This window comes from Onychomys torridus, chromosome 3 (genome assembly GCF_903995425.1).
Source record: "Onychomys torridus chromosome 3, mOncTor1.1, whole genome shotgun sequence".
NCBI classification, from domain to species: Eukaryota; Metazoa; Chordata; class Mammalia; order Rodentia; family Cricetidae; genus Onychomys; species Onychomys torridus.
Genome location: NC_050445.1, coordinates 23,547,714 through 23,562,136, shown reverse-complemented (window position 1 = coordinate 23,562,136; position 14,423 = coordinate 23,547,714). Strand labels below are relative to the sequence as shown.

The 14,423-nt window shown below is 43.2% G+C and overlaps 1 protein-coding gene across 1 annotated transcript; it reads left to right on the top strand.

The window, feature by feature from the left end:
* Positions 1–57: 57 nt before the first annotated feature.
* On the top strand, positions 58–11,879 carry LOC118579539. The gene is made up of 5 exons (XM_036180857.1): positions 58–326; positions 445–969; positions 1,845–1,865; positions 7,915–8,033; positions 11,791–11,879. The coding sequence occupies exons 1-5, from the start codon at positions 58–60 to the stop codon at positions 11,817–11,819; spliced, it is 963 nt and encodes a 320-aa protein (XP_036036750.1). The 3' UTR covers positions 11,820–11,879.
* The last annotated feature ends 2,544 nt before the right edge of the window (positions 11,880–14,423 follow it).

The window sequence follows — 14,423 nt, the reverse complement described above, 5'->3', positions numbered from 1 at the left end:
CGCCATCGCTTTTATTTGGCCCCCCCCTGCACAATCAAGCGCCGCCCCGATTGGCGGATGCAAGAGGGCGCCCGTCCAATCAGAGAGCCCGTCGGGGCTGGGAGCCTTTCGGGCGAGCCCCGGCCCGGCGAGCGCGAGGCTCGCCAGCGGCAGCGCGTGCGCGAGTGTCAGGGCTCGCTCCGAGGGACACGGCTGGCTGGGTGGAAGCGCCCCGCTCGCCGTCTTTGTTCTTTTGCCAACGTGGGGTACCTCTCAGGAAAGCCGTGGGCGGGCAGGCAGGCGGGGACCGGGCGCTTGGCGGGACCGAAGCCCGCTGTGAGCGGGAGGCGGGGAGGTCGGGGTGGCGGGAGGCGGCCGGAGGGCGGGCCAGCTCTTGGCGGGAATAGGCGCCGAGCCGTTCTCGGGAGGGGGAGGGAGCGGGCGCCAGGGCCGAGTTTGAAATAGTTCAAAACTCGGGGGTGGTAACTGTTTTAACCGCCGTCTTCTGGCGTGCACGTCCTGGGCCTGGGGTCCCACGCTCGGGTTGGCGCTCCGGAGGGGAAGGCGCGTGGCGGGCCCCACGGGCGATGTTCTTTCTGCCCGGCGGGCCGCGCTCCTCCCGGCTGGCACCGGGCAGACTAAGTTAGTACGGTTCCTGTCGGCCCCTCGGCGGCTTTGGCGAGCAAACCTGGCGCCTGCTGCCCCGGCGACGAGAGAAAGCCGGATGATTTCAGATTTCTCTGAAAGGCCTTCCAAGCCATGTTTATATGTTTATGGTTCTCAGCACTTGTCGGGTTTCAAGTTATTTATTAACAACTTTTCGAGTTCGGATCGCTTATCCCATGTTGTCTCGGGGAAGTGTAAGGGAGATTGCAACATTTGTGAATGGTTAGAAACCATCTTGGGAGACAACCTATCTCGACCCAGAGGAATTAGCAATGTGTTGAGTATACACTCTTCCCCCTTGGGTTTCTGGCAGCGGAGTGAAAGGTATTTCGAATTTACTTTTTAATAAGATGCATCTGTATGGCAAACTCCCACAGACCCGTAAAAACATTGAATAATGAAGAGTTCAGAATGAGAATTTGTAACACTGGAAATTGAGTTATATATCTGTATTAATCATGGGTCTCTAGAGGATCAGAACTGACACACACACACACACACACACACACACACACACACACACACACGAGATTTATAAGACTGGCTTAACAGCCTGTAGTTCCACTAGCCCAACGATTGCTGTCAAACAAGCCTGGATGGCTTTGGCTGGTCTTTAATATACACAGGAAACCTGAAGAAGTGGCTCTACTACCACTGAGGGAGTGGATTTACTAGCTAGAGCGAAGACAAGTAGGTATATCTTCCACTTCAAAAGATCCAGATTAAAAGTCAAATGATTGAATTAAGAAAAAAATGGCAGATCTCTTGAGTTCGAGGCCAGTCAGGCAGGTCTACAGAGCAAGTTCCAGAACAAGCTCCAAAGCTACACAGAAACCCTGTCTCAAAAACACAAAAGAAAAAAAAAAAAAGACAAGAAAAAAAATCCCTCCCAGGTGTACCCAGCCTCTTAGGTTTTAGTTAGTTACAGATATAGCCAAGTTGACCAGCAATAGCCAGCAAAGCATATAGCCCTTCCTGTATACTGAAACAATTCAATGCTGAGAAGTATACCTAGAATCTATAAGATTGAGAGAAAATGGAATCATGTGCAAATAAAAACACTGTCTACCCAAAGTGCTCTAAAACGTGACAAAACCTAGCAGTCATACCAATTATCAATATATTAACATGTCATGGTAAAAATGCTTCTATCCAACTACATCAGCAACTTACACTTGCTTCTTTTTTTTTTTTTTCAGCAAACAATTTAAACTCAAGAGGTAACTGCTTATCCCTAAGTTTGTGTTACTATTTTATCTGTCCTTTAGGTGTGATAGCATTTCTTAGCAGAGGAATCAAGGAAATTACATTAGGGGCCATTGATATATAGATGGAGCTTCTAAATTCAAGGGTTGTAATGAAAATTGTTAGGGGTTTGGAAGTAAAAAATGTTAAATATTTATACAAAACTTTTAAAAAAGGACATTTTAGCCAGCTCCAGAAAAGCACTAGACCTAGAATGAGTAAGGCAACCAAAGTACTTGAAATAGACGTGTACATCCACATAGAAAATAGAGTTGGAGCTGAAAGTCGTCATTTGACAGAACGAGCAGAGCGAAATGCTTCTATGTTGTTTGCTTACTCATACTTAAATATAGAGGCAAGGTGGGACAGAAAGGCTGAGTGAATACTAGTGCATCAGCATAGCCTTATTCCATGATGACATTAACCAATTAAGCAAGATAGTTTAGGCTATAGTGATGGGCGGATAAAAAGGAATAACTGGACTTAATTATATTAGAGAGCATATGGTGCCTTGCAGCAGTGTTTGTGAAGGCATGGAACGTTAGAAAAAATATTTTGGCTTTTCTAAGGATTCCTAAAGAAAATACTATAGAAGTATGATGTACAAACTTTTACAATCACTTCAATGGGAGGATGGTGGGGTTTTTTTGTTGTTGTTGTTTGTTTGGTTGGTTGATTTTTTGGGGTTTTTTAGTGTATGTAAAGAACACCAAACTTGTGTGTATGTGTAGTTGGAGTTTTCCTGCCTGGCCCAGAGTCAGGACAAATCTTTCTCACCCGCCAGGCCCATAGACGCTCAGACCCAACCAAGTAAACACACAGAAACTTATATTGCTTACAAACTGTATGGCTGTGGCAGGCGTTTTGTTGTCTAGTTCTTCTATCTTAAATTAATCCATTTCTATTAGTCTATACTTTGCCACGTGGCTTGTGGCTTACCTGTACCTCACATTTTCCTTGTCATGGCGGTGGCTGCCAGCATCTCCCCTCAGCCTTCACTTCCCTGCCTTCTCCTCTTCCTTGTCCCGCCTACCCTATCCTTCCTGCCTGGCTACTGGCCAATCAGCACTTTATTTATTTTAACCAATCAGAGAAACACATCTAACATACAGAACATCCCACAGCACTTCCCCTTTTCTTTTTTTTTTCAAAAAGCAAGGTTTTAACTTTCATATAGTAAAATTATAGACAACAAAACAATTACCAAGCAAGAATTACAGTTACAATATTAAAGAACATATCCTATCTTATATTTGTGAGTCTAAGGTTTTATAACTAACTTATTTTTTATTATAACTGAGGAAATTATAACTATCTAGTCTTCAACCACATCAAAGACCTCAGAAGGATATAATATTACCTGAGAACCAGGAGAAGGATGCAAGCAACTTTCGGGAGTCTTGTAGGGTAGATAGAGATAGCTGGCAGCTACCTGGACAGTCACCTAATGTTCCTTTGTAAAGTTGGGGCATTTGTCTTCAGTCCACAGGGCTAGAGTCTCTTGGTCACTTTTTTCAGTGTCCTGTAGAATGTCTGGCAGTTTCGTCTGCAAAGCAGGAACCTGAAGGACCATTTTGTCAAGCAAAGTTCAGGGGTCACCTTTCTATGGGTCCTGCATGTCCAGTTGATAAGCAGTCCAGGCAAGAACAGTTTCTTGTCCAAATAGCTATTTTTGCCAAGGTGAAGATAAACTCCATATGAAGTGTCTTTAATGCCCATCCTCCTCTCTGAAGAAAATTGGTGCTGCCAGGAGCAGACATGTCTCACTGTCCAGAAAGTCTAAATTTTAAAAATATTTTAAATGCCATATTCTGTAGACCTTTGAAGTGTTTGAAGATTACCAGTCTATCTGAAATATATCTATGTATACCTAGAAAATTTAACATGACTATAAGTTTAACTATCATAGAAGACTAATTGATCTGTATTTCTTAATTATCCATTACAATCTGAATGAGTTGCATCAACATAATACCTTAAACAACAGTAGAAATATATACACAGTATAACAAAATTAACTTTAAGTTTGTATCGATAAACTAAAATCTATACCAGTGTAAAACATTTTAAACAAGTTGTTGCTCTTTAGAAGTAAATTCCTAGCTGGTGACGCACGCCTTTAATCCCAGCACTCGGGAGGCAGAGGCAGGCGAATCTCTGTGAGTTTGAGGCCAGCCTGGTCTCCAAAGCGAGTTCCAGGAAAGGTGCAAAGCTACACAAAGAAATCCTGTCTCGGAAAAAAATAAATAAATAAATAAATAAATAAATAAATAAATAAATAAATAAATAAAAGTAAGTTCCTTAATCTACCCTTTCAGCCTATTATACCTATATCATATCCCCTTTTCTTCTATTGAAAGAGATCGCATTTATAATCAACCTGCTTTAAATAAAAATATTGGTTTTTTTTTTCTGTCCCACACCAGAGGGCTATTATGATTTGGGACACAAAAATCTCTTAACCTTTTCTTTTAACAATATGCCTGGGTTTAGAGAAGGAGTGAGCCAATTCCATCTCCAAAGCCAGCTGGGAATTTGGGCGTAGTTTCTCTTACTACCTGCTGGAGGGGGGCGCTGTATTTTATGGGGACACAAAGAAAATTTTAGGATTATGGAGTAGTCCATGAGGGTAAACCTCTGAGCCAGTTGCCTTGAAACCATTCTGGATGTTGAATCATCTGGGCCATGGTGTCATCGGAGACTTTTCAGGTGGTCTTGGCTGATCAAACCTGATGTATCTTAATCTGGAACAAATCCACAGCCTCTGGCTTTCTGTGGAAACAAAAGCAGAGACTCTTTTCCAAAGCAACATATCCTTATGTCCAAATTTTGAAGTCAAGTTACCTTTAAAATTTACATATTTGTTTAACTCAACAGCTTTTACAATCAAATCTTTTTCTGCAGTTAAAAATCCCAAAGACAAGACAAACCAGATTCTCTGTGTAATATCCATCTTTGTAAGACTGAAATGCCACTGTGTCTGCTGGCTCCACCCACCTCAGCTTCCCAACATGGCAGTGGTACAGTTTACCGCCAGCTCTGGGTCTGGAGCCATGTGTACCATCAACTATCAGAAGCAGTTCTATCAAAGCAGTGCATAGCCCAGAAACTTGTTTTTTTAACTAGCAAAGGCTAAATCCACCATGCAGCAGAGTAAAGTGCCGCTTGTAGACTCCTCATTCCCGTCACACTGCAGGTCAGACACACACACACCAGGAACATGCCATAGTAGCTCAAACGTGCAGTCTGCCGCTAACTTAAGAAAGACAACTAGGAAGCTGTTTTTAGCTCCATTTTAGGATCTTTTTTCTCAGGTTTTAGGTGGAAACTCTTGCCAACACATTGGGTGCCATTTGTAGTTAAGAGTTTTCCTGCCTGGCCCACAGGACAAATCTCTCTCACCTGCCAGGCCCATAGACGCTCAGAACCAACCAAGTAAACACACAGAAACATATATTGCTTACAAACTGTATGGCCGTGGCAGGCTTCTTATGATGTACAAACTTTTACAATCACTTCAATGGGAGGATGGTGGGGTTTTTTTTGTTTGTTTGGTTTTTTGGGTTCTTTTAGAGTATGTAAAGAACACCAAACGTGTGAGTGTGTATGTGAATGCTAGCTTCTAAGAGGAGTTAGATGAAATAGAAAGCCATATAAATTTGCAACTGATTGTTTATAGTTAATAGGAAATGGCTTCATTATCCAGGTTTTAGTTATGTGAAGTATGACAGCTATTACACATTTATATTACTAAATGTGATGCCATTATTAAAGTGGATGCAATTAAGTGAATAAGGTTAAATTTTTTAAGTTTCTTAATTAAACCTCAGGTAAATTATGTACTAGTAAGAGAGCTCCAAGGAGTGCTATGAAATGGAAAAGGTAAGTTACAAAACTGTATGAAGGAAGTGAGAGTATAACACTGTTAATACATCTGCCCTGCATGTGTAACATCCTAAGGTCAGTTTGTAGCATCGCTGAGTTAGGGGGTCCCACTTACACATAGAGAAGTGAATGTATGCATGCAAAACAGTGTCCCCTCTAGAGAAGGGGAAGGGACAAGAAGGGAGGTTCAGCTCTGTGCCTTCTGGCTTACCCTAACTTCTTTACAAGAAAGCTGTATTTGCTGGGCCATGGTGGTGTACGCCTCCAATCCCAGCACTCAGCAGAGGCAGGTGGATTTCTGTGAGTGCAGGCCAGCCTGGTCTGCAGAGTGAGTTCCAGGGCAGCCAGGGCTACACCGAGAAATGTTGTCTTGAAATTAAAAACAACAAAAAAGCAATATTCGTGTATTCCCATAATTTTGAAAATTAAAACTATAATTCATTAATTGTTATAGACTAATATTTTAAATACCACCACCACCTCCCGCGCGCATGCGTGTGTGTGTGTGTGTGTGTGTGTGTGTGTGTGTGTGTGTGTGTAAGTGTGGGCCCATGCCACAGGTGTGAGGGTGGTTCTGTCCTTCTACCGTGGGTCCCAGGGATTGAACTTTGGTCGTCAGGTTTGCATGTAAGCATTTTTAGCTCCCGAGTTATCTCACCAGTTTGTAGGTCTTTTGTTGTTAGTTTAAGATGCGTTGTTGCTGTGGCTAGATTTGATGCCAGTTGGACACAACTAGAGTCCTCTGTGAGGAAGGAACTTCAATTGAGAAAATGCTTCTGTAATATTTGTAATATACTGTAATATCTGTAGGCAAATCTGGCGGGCATTTTCATAATTAGTGATGGATGTGGGAAGGCCCAGCCCACTGTGGGTGGGGCCTGGGCTGATGGTCTTGGGTGCTCTAAAAAAGCAGACTGAGCAAGCCAGGAAGGTCAGGCCAGTAAGCAGCACTCGGCCTGCCATGGTCTCTGCATCAGCTGCTGCCTCCAGGTTCTTGCCCTGTTTGAGTTCCTGCCCTGTTTTCGATGATGAACTGTTATATGGAAGTGAGTGAAATAAACCCTTTCCTCCCCAAGTTACTGTTGGTCACCATTTTTCAGCACAGCAGTAGAAACCCTAATAAGACATGGATCTTATAGCCAAGGTTGACCTCAAACTCACTATGTAACTGAGAATGTCGCTGAAGTCCTGATCCTCCTTCCTCTGTCTCCCTAGTGTACCACCCTGCCTGGTTTAAAATAATACCCTTTAGATTACAAAAGATATATTCATTCTAAAACACAGAATACAAGAAGGTATAATTAAGAAAAACATCACCAAGAGCCTCCTCTCTCCCGGTAGAACTAGTCTGTCGCTCTCAGACCCCAGAACAAAACCCACTTTCCCATGTTCTTGTTACTTGGCTTCATTTCGAGAGAACTTCTAATTTGCAAATCTGATATGAAAAACAAAACAAAGCATAGAAATTCCAAGAAGCACAGGGACATAAGAGAGCATTACAGCATGGTGCGGGCCACTTGCCGTCCTAGGGACGAGTTATGAACTGTACTGTGAAGCAAAGAGCACACACCCACTGCTTGTCACACTGGGATGTCTGGTCGCTAAATCTAATTTGCTTTCCTTCACAATGTGAAACTTCTCTACCGACTATGCTAATCTAACAATAACCTCTTTCTCTCTCTAGGCTTAAGGTTCTCCAACTAAATCAAACATCTATCACCTGACCTGACATTTCATTGAAATGACAGTCACTTCATGGAAGCTAGTACTAAGTATACCAGTTACCAGGAAGTATGACAAAATGACAATGCCTGTTCATGAACAAACAGACCAGAATCAATCAACAGCACTTTTTAAAAAAAATTTTTTTGGTCTTTTGAGACAGGTTTTCTCTGTGTAACCACCCTGGCTATCCTGAAACTCACTCTGTAGACCAGGCTGGCCTTGAACTCATAGAGATCCACCTTTCTCTGCCTCCTTAGTGCTGGGATTAAATGTGTTCACCACCACCACCTGGCAACAGCACACTTTTAAAAGGCTCACATCGTTAAGTGCTAAAACTCTCTTTAAAGCCTTCTTTTGAAATTGCTTTCAGCAATTTTATCTCCTACATAATGACAGACTTTCTTCTTTTAACAGATTTTCTTTACCAAAGCACCTAAGAGAAGTTGGAGCCAAAAAAGCTCAGATGCTAGAGCTAAGGACAAATGTTGGCACCATAGGGACATCTACAGTTAAAGGGACATCAATGCAGCTATGTAAGTTACTTGTGACCACTGTCCATGCTGAGCACTTGTACCCAGTCCCTTGTTCAGTGCTTGTGCCCTGTGGGGTATAAAAATAAAAAGAAACTGAGTCAGGAGGCCGAGGCAAGAGGACAGAAAGCTCAAGGCAGTACGGAGTATATATGTGAGTTCAAAGCCAACCTAGGCAGCTTAGTGAAACCCTGTCTCAAAAAGTATGAAAAGGGGTATAGGAATATAGCTCAATAGTAAAGTTATAAATAAAAAATAAAATGCATGACCAGCAAGATGGCTTGGTGGGTAAAGGCACCTGCCCCCAAGACTTACTACACCAGTTTGATCTTTAGAAACCACACGATAGGAAAGAACCAACTTCTGCAAGTTCTCTTCTGATTATATGCATGGCATTGGTGTGTGCATACACCCACACATTCATCCACATGTGGTTTGAATGAGCATGCCCCCATAGGCTCATATGCTTGAATGCTTGGTCCCCAGTTAGTGGAACTATTTGTTGGAGTAGTTATGGCCTTGATGGAGTAGTTGTGGCCTTGTTGGAAGAGGTGTTCCACTGGGAGTGGGAGTTTCAAACACCCACACCAGGCCCAGTCTGTCTGTCTGTCTCTCTCTTCCTCCCTCCCTCCCTCCCTCCCTCCCTCCCTCCCTCCCTCCCTCCTCTCTCTCTCTCTCTCTCCATGCTGCCTGCGGTTCAGGATATAAAACTCTGAGCTACTGCTCCAGCACCATGCTCACGTGCTTCTCACCCTCTAAAACTGGAAGCAGTGCCCCAGTTTGTATAAGAGCTGCTTTGGTCCTAGTGTCACAGCACAGCACAGCACGAAAACCTAAGACACATGAACATTTTTTATGTAGTCCTTCTTTTCATTCAGAATTCCATCCCTCCTCCAGGACTTGACTATCTTTCCATTCCCATTATCTTTGCCCCAAATCATTTCACTACTGTTAAAACATACAGTGAAGGGTCAGAACACTGACAAACAGACTCCATGCTGGGGACGAGGCTCCACAGGTAAAACCCCTGCAGCACAAGTGTAAGGACCTGGGTTTGGATTCCCCAGAACCAACATAGAAAGCTGGGCACCATGGCACAGATACCTGTATCCCCAGCACTGGGATGGAGAACGACATCCCAGAAGGTTATTGATCACCCAGCCAAGCGGAATGGATAAACTTCAGGTTCAGTGAGACCCTGCCTAAAGCAAGTAAGTAAATAAGTAAATGAATATTAAGAGCAACCAAAGAAGGAAACACTGGTACATACCTCTGCTGAGAGAGAGAGAGAGAGAGAGAGAGAGAGAGAGAGAGAGAGAGACTACGAGACTCCCTCTTTAAAGGCAAACACAACAGAGGTGAGTGATGATCTTTTAAAAGCATTGCCAAGATACTGTAAGAATCCTCTAAATATGCTCAGTATGAGTTTTTTCATGGCAGAAGAGAACCACCACCTCTTCTATCTGAGACAGTACCTTTCATCTTTGGTTTAGTCAGGTGATGAGAACAGAATCTGCCATCTCAAGCCGAGCCTCTGGTACCAAGTACTTGTCACTTACATTGCATTGTTGCCTTCACAGCTCCCCTCTCTCCTCCTGTCAACTTGGCAGTGTGATCTTAAAATCTCACCCCACAATAAAATGTATTTCCTCACACTATAGGATGCCCCACTTGACCATATAACTCAGGATGGCCAATGGCCTGGTGATGGCTGTCTTATTTTCTATTGCTGTGATAAGACTCCATGATCAAGGCAGCTTATACAAGAAAATGTTTACATTTGGGCTTACAATTTCAGTGGCAGGAAGAACTCAGAGCTCATATCTTGAGCCACAAGTAAGAGGCAGAGACACTGGGAATGGCAGGCGTTTGAAACCTCAAAGCCATCATCTCCAAACACACCTCTTCCAATAAGGCCACACCTCCCAATCCTTCCCAAACAGTCCCACCAACTTTGGACCAAGTATTCAAATATATGACCTTTTAGGGGCAATTCTCATTCAAACTGCCACACTGACTATAATACAAGCAAAGACTAAAACACATCTGTGCATTTGACTTGACTCACCCCTCTTGCACTGATGAAACATTCACTATTAATAAAAAACTCAGGGCTAGCCCATATTGAGATTTGTTGCCAGCTAAATAATTCCATTGAGGACTAGACGACTTTCATACTGATCCTCTATGGCATTTAGATTCAGGATCCTATTCTGCCTTCCCCACTTTAGTGACATGATATGTTGGATTACTCTTTACTCCTTTTCATTTTGCATATCAGTTTATCATTCCCATGCATGTCAATTCATGGTTGCAAGACAGATGCTATAGTTAAGCATATGTGAATTTAAGACAAAAGAGGAAGGGGCTGAGTTAGTCTGCTTTTTGTTGGGTATTAAGGTAAAAGTCTCCAGGTGGTGGTGGCACAGGCCTTTAATCCCAGCACTTGAGAGGCAGGCGGATCTCTGTGAGTTCAAGGCCAGTCTGGGGTACAGAGTGAGTTCCAGGAAAATCAAAAAGAAAAGAAATTAAAAATTCCTCAACATCTTCCCTACAAATATCCAGCATCACTTTGGTAAGAACACATGAATAGACACTGCTAGCTAAATGGGTGGCCGGAAAATTGGAGTACTCGGCAAAAGAGAATAAAGTTGTCAGAATTAACCTAATATCATGGGGGACATTGTTATCCTTAACAAAATCAGAATTCTATAAGAAAAGTATGAGAAACTAGGTGTGGTGGCACACACCTTTAATCCCAGGTGCATCTCTGTGAGTTCAAGGCCAGCGTGGTGGTCTACATAGTTAGGAGCCAGCCAGAGTAAACAGCATGACAAGTGTATGAAAACAATGTAATGGGGTGGGCAAGATGGCTCAATGGTTAAGAACATTGGCTGCTTTTCCAGACAACCTAGGTTCAATTCCTAGCACCCACATAATGGCTCAAAAGAAGATCCAAAAACAACATAATACAAACTATTACCTTGTGTGCTAACTTAAAATATGATCATTTTTAAAGAGAGATGAGTCCGGGGAATCCAAATATCTATATGCATCCCCTGAGCTGACTTTAAATACCTTTTCTACAGAACAGGGAAATCGAAAACATGAAATTGTGACTTTTATCATTTGAGAGGTGGCCTGAACTTGAGCAGCTGAGGAAGTATTAGATGCCTTCTGTATCTGACTTTTCTCTTGCTGCAACAAAATACCAGAACCAGGTAGAGCTTTAGGGCTTTTTTTTTTTTTTTTTTTTTTTTTTTTGACTATTCGACTCTTTATTGGACCATCAGGTGTTCTAGACAGGCAAAGTAACACAGGTCCACAGAGTTAAAAAAAATGCAGCACAAAAGGATGCAACACATCTTCACATAAGTAAACCAATGTTCCACAGTATAAACAAATGTAACATATCTTCAACTAATATTCCATAACAGTTTCTCTTTACCTATCAGGTAGAGCTTATTTTGCTTCAGGGTTTATGAGTATCATTCCAGGGAGAGTCGGAAGTTCCTCAGAGATGTGTCTCCCCACTTCTTATAATCCTTTCAAGTTGACAACAAAGAGCAACCATCACAATGCCCTACCCCGCCAGGCTATTTCAAGGAGTGCCCAAAGCCCTTGTAACCTACCCATATCCAAAGAAGGCCTGCTGAAACTCAGCTCAGCCCTCAACCTCATGGCTTCCCCACTCTATTCTGCCTTTCCAGTTTTAGTGATATGGTGTGTCTGCTGATTACTAATTTTCTTCTCTCTACAGCTAAAGAACATTGGCAAGATCTAAAATGAGATTACGTGAAAAATGGAGATTTTGCCGGGCGGTGGTGGCGCACGCCTGTAATCCCAGCACTCAGGAGGCAGAGGCAGGCTGATCTCTGTGAGTTCGAAGCCAGCCCGGTCTACAAAACAAGATCCAGGAAAGGCGCAAAGCTACACAGAGAAACCCTGTCTCAAAAAAAAAAAAAAAAAAAAGCCACAAAAAAAAAAAAAAAAAACCAAAAAAAAAGAAAGAAAAAGAAAAATGGAGATTTTTTTTACTATTCTCATAATTTTTAAGTGAAAATTTTTTAAAAATGTAAAAACCAAATTCTATTTATTTAGTTACTTAGTTATGGTTTTTTTTCCCCAGGGGTGGGGGAGGTATTGTTTAATATACTTTGTGGGTTTAACATCTAATTTTTTTAAGATTTACTTATTTTATGTGCATGAGTGTTTTGCCAGCACATATGTATGTGTACCACATGTGTACCTAGTGCCCATGGAATTCTGAAGAGGGCATTGTATCCTCTGGACCTAGGTCCTCTGCAAAAGCAATAAGTGCTCTTTATGGCTGGGCCATATCTCCAACCCTTAAACTTTTTAAAAATTTTATTTTTAGGTTCTCTGCCCTTTCCCATCGAAGAGACAGATACATGCAGTGCCAGCCTCATCCCTGAGACATGACAGTGGAGGTCTAAGTGAATGGATTTTGCTATATTGGGCACCTGGTCACCAGGACTGCCTTCAGTTCTAGCAAAGTGGATACTGTTGTCATCAATGACCACATTTTTTACATCAACTACACAGTCTACTTGTTCCAGTATGACTCTGAGCATGGCAAGTTCCACAACACAGTCAAGGCTAAGAAGGAGAAACTTATCCTCAACAGGAAGGCTATCTTCACATTCCAGGGTTAAAATTGTAGAGTGAAAAGGACCAAGGGAAAACACCCTGCCCCTAGATAGACCAGAGACCTGGGCCAAGGAAAAACACCCTGTCCCTGACTTCATTCACTCCAGGACCAGGGCTTGAAATCCCACCAATCCCCAAGCTTGCCCCAGAGCCAGGCTGCAGAATCCCACCAATTCCCCAAAGTTCCTGAGCACAAAATCCCACCAGAATCAGGCCACAAAAACCCACTAATCCCAAACCCCCCTGGAAAGCTCTGCCTACCCTCTCTCCCCCACAAAAATCCTATATAAGCTCTGTACCCTGCTCAGTCTGTTGCTGCTTCTCGCGCTAGAGGCAGCCACCCTCCTGGACTCTTTCTTCCCAATAAATAACCTCTTGAGTGAGGGTTGTTGTGTAGGTGTAACATTTTGCCAGAGCAGAGCTAAGCTGTAACAACTTTCATCAGAGCCAGACAGGAGTCGAGCAGAGCTGTAACAATTTTTCTGGGGAAACCCTCCCCTGTCAGAGCAGAGCTGTTACACTTGCACTGGGGAAACCTTTCCCTGGAGCAGAGTTGTAAACCACTGCGCTTCCAGTGACTTTGTGGTATTCCATGGCCCTGGCCTGCCAGGATGCCTTTCTATCCGAGCACTAGTGCTTACAAAAATCCCACAACATCAGATGGGATGATGTGGGTGTCAAGTACACATGGAGTCTACTGGTATCTTCACTATTGTGGAGAAGGCCAAGACCTAGTGGAAGGGTAGAACCCAAAGGGTCATCTCTCTCCCTTCTACTGATGCCCCCATGTTTGTGATGCGTGTGATTCATGAGAAGTATATGACAGCTCCCTCCAGAATATCAGCAATGCCTCCTGTACCAGCAACTGCTTAGCTTCCCTGGCCAACATCATCTATGACAACTTCGAGTATCATCAAATGAGACATGACCATGGCGCAAGCTGTGTGGCACTGTTTTGGGGGAGACATGAATAAATGTCTGTTCACCCCAGATAGGAAACTGATAACAGACCAAGGTACAAATACTGGCAAAGTCTAACTTTGCAAACCAATGAATTTTCTTGGGGTTATTTACAGAAATAGGGGTGAGGGGTCACCTACAGGAGCAGAAGTAACTCAAGACAGCTTGCATGAAGGACAGATTGCAAACCTGGAGTACAGTGCACAGCCTGCAGGTAGCTCAACAGGTTGGAGAGTGTGCTTTTCAGGTAACTCAGTTGGTTTCTGCTTCTTCCTGGCAGCTCAGCTTATCTGGAAGTGTCTATCAACAGTCCTTAAAAATGTATATATGCTTGCGGGGTTGGGGGACTAGTGCATCTGGTCAGTTTCAGAGACTGCAGCCCCTGAGCTTAACTTCCTTTCAGGATAGACCGGTGCACCTCTGTTTAGAATGTCCTGTTGTTGCATTTCTAACATCCTGTGTTTTAACGAGCTTCCTTTCCAACATGAAGGTTTTAATCTTAGAGAAAGCTACTAAACAACACAACACCATCCAAAAGGCCCCTCTGGGAAACTGGTGTGGTGGCTATGGGGCTGTCCAGAACATCATCCCTATGTCTACTGGCTGTAAGGTCACCCCAGAGCTGAATGTGACGTTCACTGTCATGGCCTACCATACTCCTACCTCCACTGTGTCTGTCTGGATCTGACTCACCACCTAGAGAAAGCCATCAAATACAATTACATCAAGAAGTAATGGAGCATGCATCAGAGGGCTCCCTAA

Bases quoted from the DNA above. Each gene is read 5' to 3' on its own strand.
- LOC118579539 (XM_036180857.1), top strand. From the start codon at position 58: ATGCAAGAGGGCGCCCGTCCAATCAGAGAGCCCGTCGGGGCTGGGAGC. The intron at 327-444 runs GCGGGGAGGTCG...AGTTTGAAATAG, and splicing joins AAGCCCGCTGTGAGCGGGAG to TTCAAAACTCGGGGGTGGTA. The intron at 970-1,844 runs GTATTTCGAATT...TTTTTTTTTCAG, and splicing joins TTCTGGCAGCGGAGTGAAAG to CAAACAATTTAAACTCAAGA.